Below are 18,292 nucleotides of genomic sequence, written 5' to 3' on the forward strand. Positions count from 1 at the left end.
CTCTCTCCCTTTCTCTGCACACCCCCGCCATCTCTGTTTCTCTCAAAATAAATAAGTAAACTTAAAAATATATAGAAATACTAACAGTAGTTAACACAGAGTTGTGAAATTAATGCCCCCAGTGTATAGTGTTCAATAAATGTTAGCTATCATCATTTAATAACATCATCTATCATCACAAAAATGATTTACAAGAAGCAGGGTATAGATGATCTCCGATTATTATGGTTGTTATTGATGATTGATGAGCTGAGGGAGCGGAAAGTCTGGAATGACCCCCGGGGTCTGGCCAAGCATCCCTCCTCCCTCTTATAGGGCCAATTTCTAGTGGTAATAACAAACGCCCTACCTCTCATTAACCTGTCTTTCCTCCAGGAGCTCTCACCCAGTGCCCCAGTCAAGGTTCCAGCCTCTGTCCTCAGCATATGAGCTGGACCACCTCACTCAGAGGCTCTGGCTAGAGCCTGATAGATCACAAGCCCCTCTCCCTTCAGTCCTGGGAGCTCCTGGGACAAGACGGGTTCTCAGTCTTTTGGGAATGCCCGGAGCCAAGCCAAGGCTGAATTCCACGGACTTCGCCACTGAGCCTCGCCAATCGGGGTGGCACCTCTGGAACACTTTACATCCCTCACCACCTAAGTGTATAGGATATCCGGGGGTTGGGGCGGGGGGTGGGGAGCTGGATCCCAGACCTCAGAAATTCATGTGTAGAAAGAATTTTAGAATTCTTAGATTTCAGTTCCAACTCTTCATTTTACAGGGCAGTAAACGGAGGCTCGGAGACAAGGGAAGTAGCGAGCAAAACAGCAGACCGAGACTCAAACCTGGGTCTACAGACTCCCGGGCCCGAGCGAGGTCCTTGACACCCGCGGGTTGTCCCTGGTCGCCTCTCTCACTAGGAAGGATCCCAAAGCCAGGGAGATGGCGGCCACTCCGGTCGGCTCAGCTCTGGGGACCAACTGGCCGTGCTACTCGCGCCGCGGTTGAAAGAGGCTCTCGGGGGCTGCGGGGGCCCCCGCAGGACTTGGAAAAGCCCCAGCGAGGCCCCCCCGCCCCGGGGTAGGGGAGCTCTCGGTTGCCCCGGGAGCTGGGAGGTGCAGAGAGACACGGGGGTGGGGGAGGCAATGGGGGGCAGGGCGGCGGAGTCCTGCCTGGGGTGGAGCAAGTCCTGGTAACTCAGCCCTTGGAAACCCCCATTGGGCGCCGGCGGTCGAGGACCGTGGCCGCTCCCAGGCCTCGCGTCCCGCCCCACCCCCCGACCCGCCGAGCACAGCCGTCCCCGCCCCCAGGAGCCCGTTCCCCCGGCAGCCGGCGCCGCGCGCAGTAAGCCGATTCCTCCCGCCGCCGGTGCTCGCTCCCGACCATGCGCTAGGCTGCGGGCCCCGGCCACCCGTGGCGGCATGGCCCGGCCTGTGCAGCTGGCACCGGGCTCGCTGGCGCTGGTGCTGTGCAGGCTGGAGGCGGAGGAGGCGGCGGCGGCGGGCACGGAGGAGCCTGGCGGGCGCGCGATCTTCCGCGCGTTCCGCCGCGCCAACGCGCGCTGCTTCTGGAACTCGCGGCTGGCGCGCGCCGCCTCGCGGCTGGCCTTCCAGGGCTGGCTGCGGCGCGGGGTGCTGCTGGTGCACGCGCCTCCCGCTAGCCTGCAGGTGCTGCGCGACGCCTGGTGCCGCCGGGCGCTGCGCCCCCCGCGCGGCTTCCGCATCCGGGCGGTGGGTGAGTGCGGGACCCGGGCGGGAGGGGCGCCCCGCGCCGGCCGCGGGGACGGAGCCCTGGCCACCGGGGGCGTGTGCTGCCCGGGCTCTGCTCTGAGGCCGCGGGAGCCGGGGGAAGAGGGGATGGGCGGCCCGTGGGCTGCTGGAGGAGGGCCGTCCTCCCAAGACATTTCTTCCTGCCAGGACACTGAAGCTCAGCTCCCCCCAGGTCTGCCTGGCCGCTGCCCTGGGCCAACTCCGGGATGCCACCATATCCCAAGTCTTTCAGCCAGTGGAGCCAACAGGTTCCCGGCCGAAGGAACTTTCTACTTAGAAAAGTGATGCTCTGGAGGAGCCACGGGGCACCCAGACTGGGGTCAGGAGACAGAGGCCTCTGCCCCTGCACCATGAGTATGCTTAGGAAGGATACTATTTCTGAACTGGTTGCTGCTTTTTTTTTTAATGAATGAATGAATGTGCTTAGGAAGGATACTGATTCTGAACAGGTTGCTGCTTTTTTTTTAATGCATGAATGAATCAGTGAATCAATCTATTTATTTATTTATTTATTTATTTATTTATTTATATTTATTTATTTATTAAAGTTACAGGCTTGGAGCGGACAAGTCTGTGGTTTCTATGCCCTTCTGTACTGGGTGGTGTGGTGGTCTCGCGGTTCAGGGCCTCGTGGAAGGTTTGGGGTGATTAACTGCTTGGGGAAAAGAAATGACAAATGGTGCTCTGAACACAACCCATCCCATTAGCCTAAATAGAAAGAATTCCTCCTTTTCAGCCTTTTCAGAGAGCCCGTTTGTTAGAAGACAGACAGCAACTTTTTGCTTGTATCAAACAGCTTCATTTGAGAAACGAAAGCACTCCACCGTTGAGTGGTCTTTGACACCCACCACTAAACTCCGGAGGCCTTGTCAGCGCCCCGCCACAGTCTCGTTTGTTTGCATTTAAGAGTGGGGTTGTGACGACCATTTGATGGTGTGCTGTTGACAAGTCACCAGTTGTCCAGCCCTGAATTTTGACTCCTACCAAGGACACCGCCCCCCCCCCCCCCCCCCAGTCCATAAATCCTCCTCCTTCCGTGGAGCAAATAAAACATTTGTTTTAGGTCCTCTGGGAGAAGGGAGGTGGGGTGGGGGTTGGGAGGGTACAAGAGGCACTTGATGTTGTGTATCATCTGCTCAGAGATGATGTCTCAATATCGGGGCCAGTGAGGCTAAATAAACCTTGGCTTTTCATCTCCGTGCGTTCCCATCTTTCTGGTACCCCTGCCCCACTTTTGTTGGGGGGCAGACCACTTTAACTCTTCTGTTAAAAGCAAAAGAGAGCTCATTTGCAAAGCCACATACACACACTTCATCACCTTTGACTTGTGGGAATTAGTGAAGAAAATCGGTTTCTGACTTTAATAGCAGAGAGCTAAGTAGCCAAGCCAAAATTCTCACAGGGAAGGGGTCTTTCAGACAGGCTGGATGAAAAACTCTTTTCAGCTCTGTGTCCTCTGTTTTTCTGGTTTGAATTAGTGGTTGCATTCTCTGTTCCCCCACCCCCTTTCAAAGGGTGAGAAAGAGTATTGCAGAGAAGGAGTGGATGGAGTTGGGGTCTGGACCTGAGGGTGACACAGAGCACTTGTGCTAAGCCAGAGGCAGCCATGGTACTACCTCCTGGGGCCCATCAAGCAGTGGAAAATGCTGGTTCCTGGGTTGGCCCTGTTTTCTGCCATTTGAACAGTGCGGTGGACAAAGAAAACACGTCGCCAAGTACTCTGATTCTCCACCCACTAGATACTGCTGCCTTGTTGCAAAACTCAGGATGCTACGGACACTATAGCCTGTGGAGTGAACAGTAACAGGGGTCTTTATGCTGGGTCATCACCCCTGACTTGGGTCTCTTAGAAGGAATGGTGTTGAGGTTTTTAACAGAGTCCTGATAAGAATTTGGACATTTTAGCCGGAATTTGCACAAAACCACCTATTAGGACAATTTGGATAGCAGAATGGAGAAAGATCTTTGATGCAGGCCAATGGATGCACATGGGGAGGGGGGTTATTTTGAATAGAATTGATAATTACTGATTTAACTTGGGGTCCTGGGGTCACATCAGAGAACTGCATCAAGACAGCTCTCGGGCCATCTCAGTCCCAGAGTGTGGTGAAGGAAGGAGGAGCTGCTTCCCCACAAAGAAATTGGAAGTTTCTGTTCACTTGCTTTCCTGAATCTGGCAGCATTGACTTTCAGAAGCAAATATGGGCTTCCAGGAAGGCAAGGAAGAACAATGGTGCACTCTTGCGGGTACTGTTACTTTGTGGTGAAGAGCAAAATGTTAGCAAAAGACAAAAAAGATCAATTTGGTCAGATCAGTTTGGTTCCTTTGCTGTAGATTTTTTTTTTTTTTTTTTTTTTTTTTTTTTTTGGTGAGGCTCATTTACTCCCATATAAAAGTATTTGTGCATGGGGAATGCTGTTGGCCAGCTCAGACAAAGCGCAGGGAGGGAAGGAGAGGTGGCCACCAGCTTTATAAACCCATGGTACTCCGCTGGGTTCTCCTCCTGGGCTTCTGGACCTGGAACTCCTGGGGCCTCATAAAATATGAGGTAGGAGTGCCCTGGTTGAGCGGACAAGAGTGACTGGAGTTTCCACTTTCTGGTGCAGACCTGAATTTAAGGAGGAGTTTATATTTTCTCCTTGTTTTGTGTCTTTTCTTTCCCTCTTCACTCTCCACCTCAACTTCCCTCTGGTGAGAAAAATAGTTCCCAGACTGAGAGCATTCTCCTAAAAAGAGGGACATCTTTAACGTGTGGGCCAAGAGCTAACTCTTCTTTTGTGCTCCAGTCTTCCTGTCTCTTTTTGTTTGTTTGTTTGTTTGTTTCTAATAAGCAAGTGACATTAACAAATGAAAGGGGTGAGCTCTGGAAACTGGAGGGAAATATCTGCTCTGCAAGCTGAGCCACTGCAGGTGGTTAGGGGTGGGGGACACCTGTATTTGTTTGGCTGAATCAGTTGTTACTCTGGGACCACACCTCCTGGGGTGGTGAAAAGTTAATGATGGCTTCCCAGGGTAAGAGAGGGAAGGCCACTTGGCCAAACAGTTTGTTCCTTTCTCCTGAAATTTATAGCTGCGGTGTCCCTACTCTTTCACCCCTAGCATGGCCTTCCATCTGTTCTCGTTGAATAAAAATGCCTGTGGCTCTTTCTAAATACTTGCTTCATTAATCCATTCATGTGTCAGGTGCTCTTCTGAGTGTGCTTGTGTTTTAATGCATACTTCATTAAGAGCTGCTCGTGTACAAGGTGAAAATAGAGTCAGCCTATTTCCTTCATGTTCACTTCAAGGGGGGATAGCTGAATGGGAGGCTATGTGCTAGAAGTTGGCTGGCTCGAGTCCCTGGGCGGCTTAGTTGGTTAAGGGTCTGACTCTTGATCTTGGCTGGAGTCATGATCTGATGCTTTGTGAGATCGAGCCCCACATCAGGCTCTGCTGTGTCAGCTCTGAGCCTGCTTGGGATTCTCTCTCTCCCTCTCTCTCTCTGCCCCTCAAGAGCACACTCTCTCAACTCTCTCTGTCTCTCAAAATAAATAAACATAGAGAGGTTGGCTGATTCACACAGAGTCTTTTCCATCCCACTGTGACATGTGTGGGTGCTGCAGGATTGGCCTGTGATTTAGTTGGGCAAGAGTTCTCTGGCATGTGATTTGGGGGGCAGTCTGATCAGGCAGGTCAGACTGGTGAAAGGGAGGTGATAGAAGGATCTTTCCACCTCTCCCCATGTCCCTGATACATCCTGGTTTGCCTGAGACTGCCCTGACTTTAGAATTGATAGTCATGCATCTTGGGAACCCTTTTGGTCCCAGGCAAACTGGGATGATTGGTCATCCTAATTTGGGGGAGAATCGACATTTTAACAATCCATGAACATGGTATATCTATGTTTGAGTGTTCTTAATTTTTCTTACTAAGGGCTTGTACTTTTTAGGGTAGAGGGCATGAATATCATTTGTTAAATTTATGTTTCTAAGAACTGTATGCTTTTGGATGCTACCATAAATGGAGCTGTTTTACCTTTTTTTTGAGAGAGAGAGAGAGCAGGAGTGTGATCAGGGAAGGGGCAGAAGGAGAGGAGAGAGAGAATCTTAAGCAGGCTCCATGCCCAGCTCTGAGCCCAATGAGGGGCCCAAGGCAGGGCTCCATCTCACGACTGTGAGTCATGACATGAGCTGAAATCAAGAGTCAGATGCTTAACTGAATGAGCCACCCAGGAGTCCCCTTAAGTTTTTATTTATTTTTTTAAAAAGATTTTTTAATGTTTACTTATTTTTGAGAGAGAGACAGAGACAGAGTGCGAGCAGGGGAGGGGCAGAGAGAGGGAGTCATAGAATCCGAAGCAGGCTCCAGGCTCCGAGCTGTCTGCACAGAGCCTGACGTGGGGCTCAAACCCACAAAGCACAGGATCATGACCTAGGCTGAAGTCGGATGCTTAACCGAGTGAGCTACTTAGGCACCTCCTCTTTTTAAAATTTTTAAATTTAAATTTTATTTTAGAGTGAGAGAGCAGGGGAGGGGCAGTAAGAGAGAGAATCTCAAGCAGGCTCCATATGCTCAGCACGGAGCCTGATGTGGGGCTCAATACCACGACCCTGGGATCATGACCTGAGCCAAAATCAAGAGTTGGATGCTCAACCAACTGATCTACCCAGGCCCCCCCTAGGATGGAATATTCTCAATGTATCTGTTAAATGCATCTGGTCCAGTGTGTCACTCAAAGCCATTGTTTCTTTGTATATTTTCTGTTTAGATGATCTGTGTGTTGATGTAAATGGGGTGTTAGTCACCTACTATTGGGGCGCCTGGGTGACTCATTCAGCTAAGCGTCTGTTTCTTGATTTCAGCTCAGGTCTTGATCTTAGGGTTGTGAGTTCAAGCCCCACGTTGGGTTCCATGTGTGGCACCTACTTAAAAATAAATAAAAATTTAAAAAATATAGTTCCCTACCATTATTGTATTATAATCCATTAGTTCCTTTATGTTTGTTATTAGCTGTTTTATGTATTTGGGTGCTCTCAAGTTGGGTGCGTAAATACTTACAATTGTCAGATCTTTTTGTTGGATTGTCCCCTTTATTATGATATAGTGCCCTTCTTTGTCACTTGTTATAGATTTTTTTAAAAGTTTATTTATTTTGAGAGAAACAGAGACAGCACAAGTTGAGGGGGGTGCAGAGAGAGAGAGAGAGAGAGAGAGAGAGAGAGAGAGAGAGAGAATCCCAAGCAGGCTCCACACTGTCAGCATAGCGTCTGATGCAGGGCTCGAACCCACAAACTGTGAGATAATGACTTGGGCCAAAGTCAGACATTTAACTGACTGAGCCACCCAGGTGCCCCTACAGTCTTTGTTTTAAAGTCTAGTTTGTCCAACATATGTATTGCTACTTGGGCTTTCTTTTGATATCCATTTGCATGATAAATGTTTTTCCATCCTCTCACTTTTTTTTCTTTTTTCTTTAAAGTTATTTATTTTGAGAGAGAGAACAGACACAGGATGGGCAGAGAGAGAGGGAGAGAGAGAGAGAGAATCCCAAGCAGGCTCTGCACTATCAGTGCAGAACCTGACGTGCGGCTCATACTTACGAACTGTGAGATCAGGACCTGAGATGAAACCAAGAATCAGATGCTTAACAGACTGAGCCACCAGGCATTCCTCCATCCCCTCAATTTCAATCTGCAGGTGTTCTTAGGTCTGAAGTGCGTCTCTTAATAGGCAGTTAGGCTGTCCTTTTTCACACCCTGTGTCTTTTGATTGGAGTATTTAGTCTCTTTACATTCAAAGTAATTATTGATAGATACATATTTATTGCCGTTTTATCACTTGTTTTGTGATTGTTTCTGAAGATTTTCTCTGATCCTTTCTTGTCTTTTTCTCATGGTTGGCTGGTTTTCTTTATTTGAATTTCTTTCTCTTTATTCTTTACATATTTAAAAAATTTTTTCTAATTAATAGACTGTGGTTTTTTTAAAGTTTATTTATTTTGAGATAGAGGGGGTGGGGAACAGAGAATCTGAAGTGGGCTCTGTGCTGATAGCCCAATGCGGGGCTCAAACTCACGAACCCTGAGATCATGACCTGAGCCAAAGTCAGATGCTTAACTGACTGAGCCATGCAGGTGCTCCAGTATTCTTTGCATACGTATTCTGTCTTTTCCTCTTTTAAAATGTCATTCTAAGATGCCTGGATGGCTCATTCGGTTAAGCATCTGACTCTTGGATTTCAGCTCAGGTCATGATTTCACAGTTTGTGAGATCGAGCCCCATGTTAGGCTCTATGCTGACAGCATGGAGCCTGCTTGGGATTCTCTCTCTCCTCTCTGTTGTTCCCCTTGCTCGTGCTCTCTTTTTCTCTCAAAATAAATAAACTTAAAAAAAATGTCATTCTGGTGACGAGAAGTGTCTAGCCTGTTGAGAAAATAATGGTCATGTCAAGATCATTTAGACAGTCACCAGGAACAAATATCTCTGTCCCATGTCTTCTTTCTCCCAAACACATCTTCATATCTCCCCAGTCTTTTGTAGCTTGATTATTCCTTTTCTTCTGTTAGGCGGTAAGCTGGAATAATTCTGTCCGTTTTGCAGACAGGAAATGGAAATTAGGACTGTCACGTGGGTGGTGGTGTGTGCGTTTCTTGCCTTCCTCTTTATTCACTACCGGTCTTCCCATGGTTCCTGTGAAGGTTCTGGCATTTTTCACAAGCCAGTGCCCTGGCCCTCACTCTCCCTGTGAGGCTATCAGATTGCCACCATGGCTTTGGTCCACTCCAAGGCCCAGGAAATGGCAGAAACAGCTGCTCGGACCATGCCCCTGCTCTTACCTCTCTCCTTTCTACCCAGGATCCTTCCACACATGTTTTTCTGGCTTTGTTCTGCCAGATGTTACCTTTCTCCTTATTCTGTGCTGAGACAGCTGAACAGTTCAGTCCGAAAGAGCCAAAGGGCTCACAACAGGGTGTCTTGTAGGCATATTGTTACCAAGCTGGATGATCTGTATGTAGCATCTGGGCAGTTAATGAGTGTTTCTGGCTCCATGTTTTGATTTAGCAACTGGTGGATAAGAAAAGACACCTCGAGTTGCTGCCATGTAGCATTGAGGCCCACTGGGATGAAAAGAACCATTAATCTGAAAATCAGCTTGGACTCCTCTGCCTTCTTTCTCATACCCCAGGCCAGTAGGTCACCAAGCTCGGGGAAGCTTAACTCCTCAGTGTTTCTTAAACTCAGTTCTTTCTCTCCATTTCCCCTGCTAGGCCTTTGTCCACCCAAGATCTTACCATTTCCTACTTGAGTTTTGACTTCAGCTTCTTCCCTTGGCTTCCCTTTCAGCCAGCCTTGGCTGGCTCCGTGCACTTCAGTCCATTCGCCACCTCACAGGTAGATGGACCAATGGCATCTAAAATGCGTATCTAATTCTGCTCTTCCTCTGCTCAGATACCTCTGCTGCTCCCCTTTGCTTTTCAGAAAAAGTCCAGAGCCCTTAACATGCATCACAGTGCTTCTAATCCCATTCCAGCCTGAGCCTCCTTTTTCTCCCCACCTTCTGAAAGGTGCCTGCCTTCCTGTTATCAGTCAAGGTTCAATCAGAGATACAGAACCGGTATGAGATATATGTATTCAGAGATTTATTACCAGGAATTGACTTTTGCATGATTGTGGGGGCCAGGGAGGCAAGTCCAGAATCTGCAGTTCTCGCCATCATGCGGGGCAGGCGGGGACTCTGAGGCACAGCCAAAGCTGCTGTGTATGGGTAGAATTTCTTCTTTTGAGAAGCCTCAGTTCTACTCGTAAGGCCTTTCAGCTGATTGAAATCTAGATTAAGTAGGATCATCTCCCTTACCTAAAATCAACTGAGTGTAAACTTCAATCACATCTATAAAATATGTTCACAGCAGTCCCTGGGTCAGCGTTTGATTGAATTACGGAGCTGTAGCCTAGCCAGAGTGACGGTTGAGACTGACCATCACACCACCCTTCGGCCAGACCTGAGTGCCACCCTCTGAACAAGCTGGGCTGTCACCGAGGGTGTCCGCATGCTGTACCCTCTGCCGGGTGCCCAAAGTGGGTGCTCTTTGGTCTCCCCCATGCCAGCCATTGGCAGGCTTCCCATCACTGGCTGTACTCACGTGCCTGTTGCTCTTCAAGGAAAAGCCAGCTATTGAGTCATCCTTGAGTTTTAGACACCTCTGTTCTTACCTCTGTTGCTGACTGAGGGGTGAATGTCCCAGAAGGCCAGCTCCACACTGTTTGTTTGTTTGTGAAAGATGGTCATCTTCCTTCTCCCATTGTGCCATGCATCGAGCCTTTTATTTCTTAGTGTATTTTAGAGAGAGAGCAGGGGAGGGGCAGAGGGAGAGAGAAAATCTCAAGCAAGCTCCACGCTCTGAACGTGGAGCTGACGCGGGGCTGGATCCCACGACCCTGGAATCATGACCTGAGCCGAAATCAAAGAGTCTGACACTCAACCGACTGAGCCACCCAGGCACCCCAGAGAAGCACATTTTAATAAAGCAAAGGGGGAGGGCATGTGTCGCAGGGCATGGCCCACATGGGGAACCACAGGCAGCCAGGCACGGCCGGAGCGTGGAGTGGCACGTGGGCAGTGGCGTGAAGGGCCTAGAGAGGGGCTGGCCTGTGACAGACTCTGACCACCATACTGAGGGGTGTGGATTTGAGCCCGAGGCCACTGAAGAGTATCAAGTTGTGGGGTGAATAATGCGTACGTTACACATTACATTTGACATGGTGCGTAGGAAATCTTTTCCCAGCCTTATGTGGACATTATCTTTCCTCCAGAGTGTTTTCTGCAGTGGTGGTTCTTTTGGAGGGTTACATAGCCTGTGGACCCACTGTAGTTTGTGCCGTTTGCGCCCGTGAGGTGGTGGTCTGCCCTCCGAGTAAAGCTGTAGGGAGAGGCCGAGGGCCATTTAGGACACCCAGATCTAATCCTCTGCCACTAAGCAGCTGAGTGACCAGCTTCTGATCCAGTCCTCTGGGCGCCTCGGTTGCCTCCTGTTGGCAAGCATCCTACCTGCCCTTTCTGCAGAGTTGGCCTCAGGCTCAGATGGGACACCCTCTGGGAGAACACTTTGGAAAGTACAGAGTGCAAGAACCCAAGAACCAAGCCTTTCCATTTATTTATAAATCTTTTTTATCTTTCATCAATTTTTGTTAGTTTTCAGTGTACAAATCTTTCACTTTCTCAGTTCAGTTTGCTCCTAAGGATTTTATTCTCTTTGATGCTATTGTCAGTGGGATTGTTTTCCTAATTTTCTTTTTGGATACTTGTTAGTGTATAGAAATGCAACTGATTTTTGTATGTTGATTTTGTTCCCTGTAACTTTACTGAATTTGTCAATTAGTTCTAGCAGTTCTTTTGTGGAATCTTTTCAAGTTTTCTACGTATATGATCATGTCAAAAAGTGATTCCTCTCCTTCTTCTCCTCCTCCTTCTCCCCCTCCCCCTCCCCACCTTTTTTTAAAAGTACTCTGCCCTCAACGTAGGGCTTGAACTCAGAGCTGAGATCAAGAGTTGCATGCTCTAGGGGTGCCTGGGTGGCGCAGTCGGTTAAGCGTCCGACTTCAGCCAGGTCACGATCTCGCGGTCCGTGAGTTCGAGCCCCGCGTCGGGCTCTGGGCTGATGGCTCAGAGCCTGGAGCCTGTTTCCGATTCTGTGTCTCCCTCTCTCTCTGCCCCTCCCCCGTTCATGCTCTGTCTCTCTCTGTCCCAAAAATAAATAAACGTTGAAAAAAAAAAATTAAAAAAAAAAGAGTTGCATGCTCTATCAACTGAGCCAGCCAAGTGCCCTGTACTTCTTCCATTTCAATTTAGATGCCTTTTATTTCTTTTTCTTGCCTAATATCTCTGGCTAGGCTGAATAGACGTGATGAGAGTGGCCATACTTGTCTTGTTCCTGATCTTAGAGGCAAGGCTTTCCGTTTTTTCCCCATTCATTATGACCTTAGCTATGGGCTTCTCATAAATGGCCTTTATTGTGTTAATTTAATAAGGCTAGTTTAAGGTAATTTTTTTCCTGTGTTCATGGATTGGAAGATCTGATGTGGTCTACAGATTCATTGCAACCTGTCAAACTCTCAATGACATCTTTTACAGAAACAGAAAAAAACATTCTAAAATTCATATGGGATCACAGAGGATCCTGGATAGCCAAAACAATCTTGAACGAGAAAAACAAAGCTGGAGGCATCACGATTCCTGATTTTAATGTGTTATAAAGCTATAATAATTAAAACATTTACGGTACTGGCATAAAGGTAGACATATACACCAGTGGAACAAAATAGAAAGGCCAGAAATAAGCCCACACATACACAGTTAGCTGGTTTCTGATAAGGGTGCCAAGAATACACAATGGGGAAAGGCTTGTCTCTTCGACAAATGGTGTTGGGAGAACTGGATATCCACTTGTGAAAGAATAAAATTGGACTCTTTTCTTAGACCGTACACAGAAACCAACTCAAAATGAATTAAAAACTTGGGGCACCTGGGTAGTTCAGTTGGTTAATAAGCATCTAACTCTTGATTTTGGCTCAGGTTATGATCTCACACTTTGTGGATTCAAGCCTCGTGTGGGACTCTGCTGTGAGCAGAGACACTCTCTCTCTCCTCTCTCTGCCCCTCCCCTGCTCACACACACACACACTCTCTCTCTCAAAATAAATAAAGTTAAAAAAAAAAAGATTCTCTCTCTCTCCCTCTGCTCCTCTTCCCCACTTGCACTCTCTCTAAAATAAAATAAAATTTTAAAAAATGGATTAAAGTCTTAAATGTAAGACCTGAAATTGTAAAACTCCTAAAAAAACCAAAAAAACAAAAACCTAGAGGAAAAGCTTCATGCCATAGGTCTTGGCAATGATTTCTTGAATAGGACACCAAAAGTACAGTCAACAAAAGCGGCTGTGTTCTCTCTTGTATTGATTATGGTTGGGGTGTTCTGTGTGCATGTGTGTGCTCATGCGCTTCTGGAATACTTTGTATATTTTTAAGATATTACCTTTTTTTTTAGCACCTGTTATTTTGATTTAATGGGTTGCTTAGGGTAACATATGCACCTGGTACGAAAGGGCACATAGTAAAACGTCTCTTTTCCCTGCCCCCAGCCATATTTCTTTTCTCTGGGAACAGCTGCAGTGCCTGATTCCCTAATCCTTCCAGAGATAGTTTATACATCTACAAGCAATACAAAGGTATATATTTGCCCCCATTTTTTACATAAATGTTAGCATGTTATAGGTATCTTTTTTTCTTGGAAACACAAGGTTTCTAGAAAGGTCGTTAAAAAAAAAGTATAAATGCAAGGAAGCTAACAGCACTGATCCAGTTGCGTGTGGAAACACTAGCTGTGTGGCATGTGGACAGGTATTACATGGAAGAGTTTCCTAGGTAAGTGCGTTTGGAAACCACATTTAAACAGGTTTTGTTACTGCAAAGACTTCTGGGAGAACTTAGTCTGTTGACTGCCTGCATCTGGGAGGCAGGAGAAAGATCTAAGTGCTCCAAGCTTATTCTACCATGGAAACCTCTTTTGCCAAACTCTTTCTTGGGGAGACGTTTGAGGAATTCTTGGGAAATTCTGGGTTCCTATGGAGCGTCTTCTTGTAGAAGGAGTTGATAGGCTCATCAGGTGGGCCCAGAGGCCTGTAGAGGGCCTCTGTCTCTGAGCTGTTGTGATAGTGGGATGGAGAGAGAGAAAGTAAAAAACTGCCAAAGCACACCTACCCTGGGGAGTCTGAGCCATGGAGTATGGAAGGTTGGGAGGGGAAATGGGGAACATTGGACAGAATCTGGGCTGTTTGAAGAGTACTAAAAAAAAATTCTTTTTTACATTTATTTATTTTTGAGAGAGAGAGACAGTGTGAGCAGAGGAGGAGCAGACACAGAATCTGAAGCAGGCTCCAGGCTGTCCGCACAGAGTTCAACGCAGGATTTGAACTCATAAACCGTGAGATCAAAACCTGAGCCAAAGTCAGACGCTTAACCGACTGAGCCACCCAGGTGCCCCTATTTGAAGGGTATTAATCATGGGACTTGGGACTGAGTTTTCCCAGCATTCTGATCCTGCAGCCCTCCTCTTATTAATGACAGTCACCATGCCTGCCCTGCCCCCAGAGTTGTTGGGGCTTTGGATATGGAAATGCCCTAATCAGATATTACACACACACACACACACACACACACACGCACGCACGCACGCACGCACACACACACACACACACACACAATTAATGGAAGAAGTTTCAAGGAGTAGAGTTTGACTTCACAGGTTTTATAGGTCAGAGGGCTTTCAAAGGCTCCCTGGGGGTTCAGCTAAATTGTGCTAGTTAGGGAAAGTCAGACTTTAAATTTTAATGCAGGGTACTCTTTAGATCAGCTGACTTTTTACAGATGAGGAAACAGAAACTGCTTGCCCAAGATCATTTGCAGAATTAAGGTTTTTACATGATAATTTAACTTAAAAAAATCATCTGTTGGGGCAAGAATGTTCAAAATGATCCCCTTGCTGAGTCATGGCACCTCTCTATGGCTCTGCCGCATTTCTTTAGCTGTGATTAAGGATCAGTAAGTCCCTTGTGAAATTCTTTTTCTCTTTTAATTTTTATTATTTTTTTATGTTTATTTTTTGACACAGAGAGAGAAAGAGAGAGAGCAAGCTGTGAAGGGGCAGAGAGAGGGAGAGAGAATCCCAAGCAGGCTCCACACTGTTAGCACCGACCCTGATGAGGCTCCATCTCACAAACGGTGAGGTCGTGAACTGAGCCAAAATCAGGAGTGGGACGTTTAACCGACTGAGCTACCCCGGCGCCCCATATATTTTTTAAGTGTTTATTTTTGAGAGAAAGAGAGAGAGAGAGAGAGAGAGAGAGAGAGAGAGAGACAGAGGATCCGAAATGGACTCCACACTGACAGCAGAGAGCCTGATGTGGGTCTTGAACTCATGAAACATGAGACAAAGACCTGAGCCTAAGTCAGAAGCTTAACTGACTGAGCCACCCAGGTGCCCCGTGAAAATTCTTTTTAAATCAAAACAGCTTTTGTCTCCTCAAGTCTAAAACCATCAGTTGTAAGTGTATTTATTTGATGGAAGGGTCTGGCAACACAAATTTTTCCATGGCTGATTAGTCTTACATAAATGCAATTGCTTATAAGTTACATTTTAAAAATGAAATATTTGGCTTCTTTTTGGGGGTTTAGTGAGGCATAATTTACATACAGAAAAATTTATTCTTTTTAGGTATACAAGTTTGAGTTTGGACAAATGTAAACAGGTAACCACTACCACAATTAAGATATAGGGTATTTCTGGGACGCCTGGGTGGCTTAGTTAGGTAAGCGTCCAACTCTTGGTTTCAGCTCAGGTCATGATCTCATGGTTTCGTGAGTTTGAGCCTCTCGTCGAGATCTGAGCTGGCAGCTCGGAGCCTGATTGAGATTCCCTCTCTCTCTGCCTCTACCCGACCCACGCTATCTCTGTCTCTCTCAAAATAAATAAATAAACAAACTTGAACTTAAAGGTATAGTGTATTTCCATCACCTCCCCCCCCCAAAATTCCCTAGAGTCCCTTTGTGATCAGTTCCATCCTTTCACCCTGATCCCGACAGCCACTGATCTGATTTCTGTCCCCATAGTTTTGCCTTTTTTGGAATGTCATAAATGAAGCATTTTGAGTCGGGCTTCTTTCACTTTGGATAATGCTTTTGAGATTGATCAGCGTGTGTATCAGTAATTCATTCCTTTTGTTGCCGAGTAGTATTGTAACTTGTAGATGTTCCTCAATGTGTCCTTCCATTCACCCAGTTGATGGATACTTGGGTTGCTTACAGATTTTAGTGATTATGAATAAAGCTGCAACGAACATTAACTAACCACAGGTCTTGGTATGGGTATGTGTTTTTATTTCTCTTGGGTAAATACCTAGTGGGATTAGAGAGCTGTTTTCCCCAGTGGCAAAGCATTTTGCATTCCCAATGTAGGAGTATTCTAGTCTAGCATTTGATACTGTCTTTTGTTTAGTTTGATAATTTTTGGCTATTCTAATAGATGGATAGTGGTACTTCATTTTGGTTTTAATTTGTATTTCTCTCATGCCTAGTGAGCTGAGTATCTTTTCATGTGTTTATTTGCCATTTGTATCTTCTTTGGTAAAGTGTCTGCTAAGATCTTTTGCCCATTAAAAAAAAATGTTTTTTCCCTTATTGGATTGTACAAGTTCTTCATATATGTTAGATACAAGTCCTTTATCATATATGTGTTTTGCAAGCGTTTTCTCCCAGTCTTTTTTTAAAATTTCTTAGAAAATGTTTATTTGTTGAGTGCCTGGGTGGCTCAGTTGGTTGAGCGTCTAACTCTTGATTTCGGCTCAGGTCACGATCCCAGGGTTGTGGGATGGAGCTGTGCATCAGACTCCACACTGACTGTGCAGCCTGCTTGAGATTATCTCTCTCTGTTTTTCTGGCTCTCTCCCCAGCTTGCGCACTCTCTCTCTCTCTCTTTCTCTCAAATAAATAAAATGTAAAAAATTTAATAAATATGTTTATTTTTGAGAGAGAGAGAGAGAGAGAGAGAGAGAGAGAGAGAGAGAGAGAACGAATGGAGGAGGGACAGAGAGAGAAGGAGACACAGAATCTGAAGCATGCTCCAGGCTCTGAGCTGTCAGCACAGAGCCTGAATTGGGACTTGAACTCAGCAACTGGGAGATCATGAGCTGAGCTGAAGTTGGATGCTTAACCAGCTGAGCCACCTAGGCACCCCTCTCCCAGTCTTTGTTTTGTGTATTATTCTTTTTACCAGCACCTTATGAAAATCAGAATTTTTAATTTTTTTTTTTTTTTTTTTAAATATGGAACGCTTCATGAATTTGCGTGTCATCCTTGCGCAGGGGCCATGCTAATCTTCTCTGTATCGTTCCAATTTTAGTATATGTGCTGCCGAAGCGAGCACCAGAATTTTTAATTTTAATGAAGTACAATTTATCAATTTTTCCTTTGTGTGTTTGTTGCGTCCTAAGAAATCTTTGCCTTACTAAGATCATAAAGATTTTTGTCCAAGAAATTTTTAAAAATTTTATACTTCTGGTTTATGTTTGGTTTTCTGATGCATTTCGTGTATGTGTTTGTATATGATATATGTGTTGAGGTTCATTTTTCTGCATATGTATGTCCAATTTTTTAAGAACTATTTGTTGAAGAGACTGTCCTTTCTCCATTGGCCCTTTGTTGAATGGAAATTAACCACATATTCCTGGACTATGTTCTCTTCCTTTGATGTCTATAACCTGTCATTTCACCAAAACTACCATGTTTTGATGACTAGCTATATAGTAGATCTTGAAATCCAACTTTCTTTCTTTTGTTTGTCTGTAATGGGTCCTTTTCTTCTCTTTTCTTTTTCTTCTTTTTTTAAAGGGTTGTATCACAGTAACTGCGTATTAGGACAATGTCTCAGTTACATGGGTTGATTTGTTTATTTTTTAAAGATTTTTGTTTTTTTAAGTTTATGTAAGCGTTCTACACCCAACATAGGGCTTCAACTCATTACCTGAAGATCAAGAGCCATATGCTCTACTGACTGAGCCAGCCAGGCACCCCCCCTTTACTTTTCTGTACAAACATTAGACTCAGCTTGTCAATTTCTACAAAGAATAAAATCCTGCTAGAATCTTTATTAGGATTGTGTTAAATCTACAGATTAATTTGAGGAGGCTTTATATCTTAACAACATTGAATCTTCTGATGTATATATCTCTCTCCTAAATCTTCTTTTTTTCTGACTGTGTGTTACAAATGTAAGTGTTGACCTTTGACCTCTGGAGTCTTTGAAAACCTGTGAAATCAAATGCCTTCCAGATACCAAGGAGTAAGCAAGGTAGGGGCAGGAGGAAGCAGAGGAAAGAGAAACCGCAGAAGACCTATTTAAATTCTGGAGAGGCACAGGGGCACTGAGGATCAAAAAGGAACAGATCCTTTAGGAAAAATTAGAAAATCCGTATCAACTAAGGGGAAAAGTATTTTGAAAGGCAACTAAAGATGATGCTAACTTAAGTTTTAAGAGCATCAGCAGATACCTGTTTATTGTGGTGGTTTGGGTTGGTGGGGGGTTTTGTCCGGTTGGGAGTGGGTTTGGGGATTGGAGGGTAGAAATGCTTTCAAGGAGGCGCCTGGGTGGCTCAGTAGGTTAAGAGTCTGACTCCTGCTCAGGTCATGATCTTGTGGCTCATGGTTTGAGTTCCACGTTGGGCTCTGTGCTGACAGCTCAGAGCCTGGAGCCTGCTTCCAATTCTGTGTCTCTCTCTTTCTCTGTCCCTGCCCCTGCCCCATTCATGCTCTGTCTCTGTCTCTCTCTCAAAAATAAATATTTAAAAAAAATAAAAAAAGGAAAAAGAAGTGTTTTCAGGTCTTTTTCCTGTCTGCATCCTGCCTGGAACTGATCAAGGCCTTTCCTTTAGTTGTTGATCAAGAACCATGCTAGGCCAGCTCCGACCTGGGTGCCAGGAGGGCACAGTGAGCAGTGCAAGGTCTCCTAGCCCTGTGG

The 18,292-nt window shown here is 45.9% G+C and overlaps 1 protein-coding gene and 1 non-coding gene across 2 annotated transcripts in view; one reads left to right on the forward strand and one right to left on the reverse strand.

The window, feature by feature from the left end:
• The first annotated feature begins 1,284 nt into the window (after positions 1-1,284).
• The window catches only part of STOX1 (storkhead box 1), a 50,932-nt gene continuing 33,924 nt past the window's right edge, over positions 1,285-18,292 (forward strand). Inside the window, exon 1 of the mRNA XM_023240503.2 lies at positions 1,285-1,713. Coding sequence (XP_023096271.2) covers positions 1,401-1,713 — 313 coding nt within the window. The 5' untranslated portion in view covers positions 1,285-1,400. The remainder of the gene's footprint in view (positions 1,714-18,292) is intronic.
• On the reverse strand, positions 16,596-16,702 carry LOC123381049. The gene has a single exon (XR_006587548.1). It is a non-coding gene; the product is annotated as a U6 spliceosomal RNA (small nuclear RNA).

Source organism: Felis catus, chromosome D2, assembly GCF_018350175.1.
Source record: "Felis catus isolate Fca126 chromosome D2, F.catus_Fca126_mat1.0, whole genome shotgun sequence".
NCBI classification, from domain to species: Eukaryota; Metazoa; Chordata; class Mammalia; order Carnivora; family Felidae; genus Felis; species Felis catus.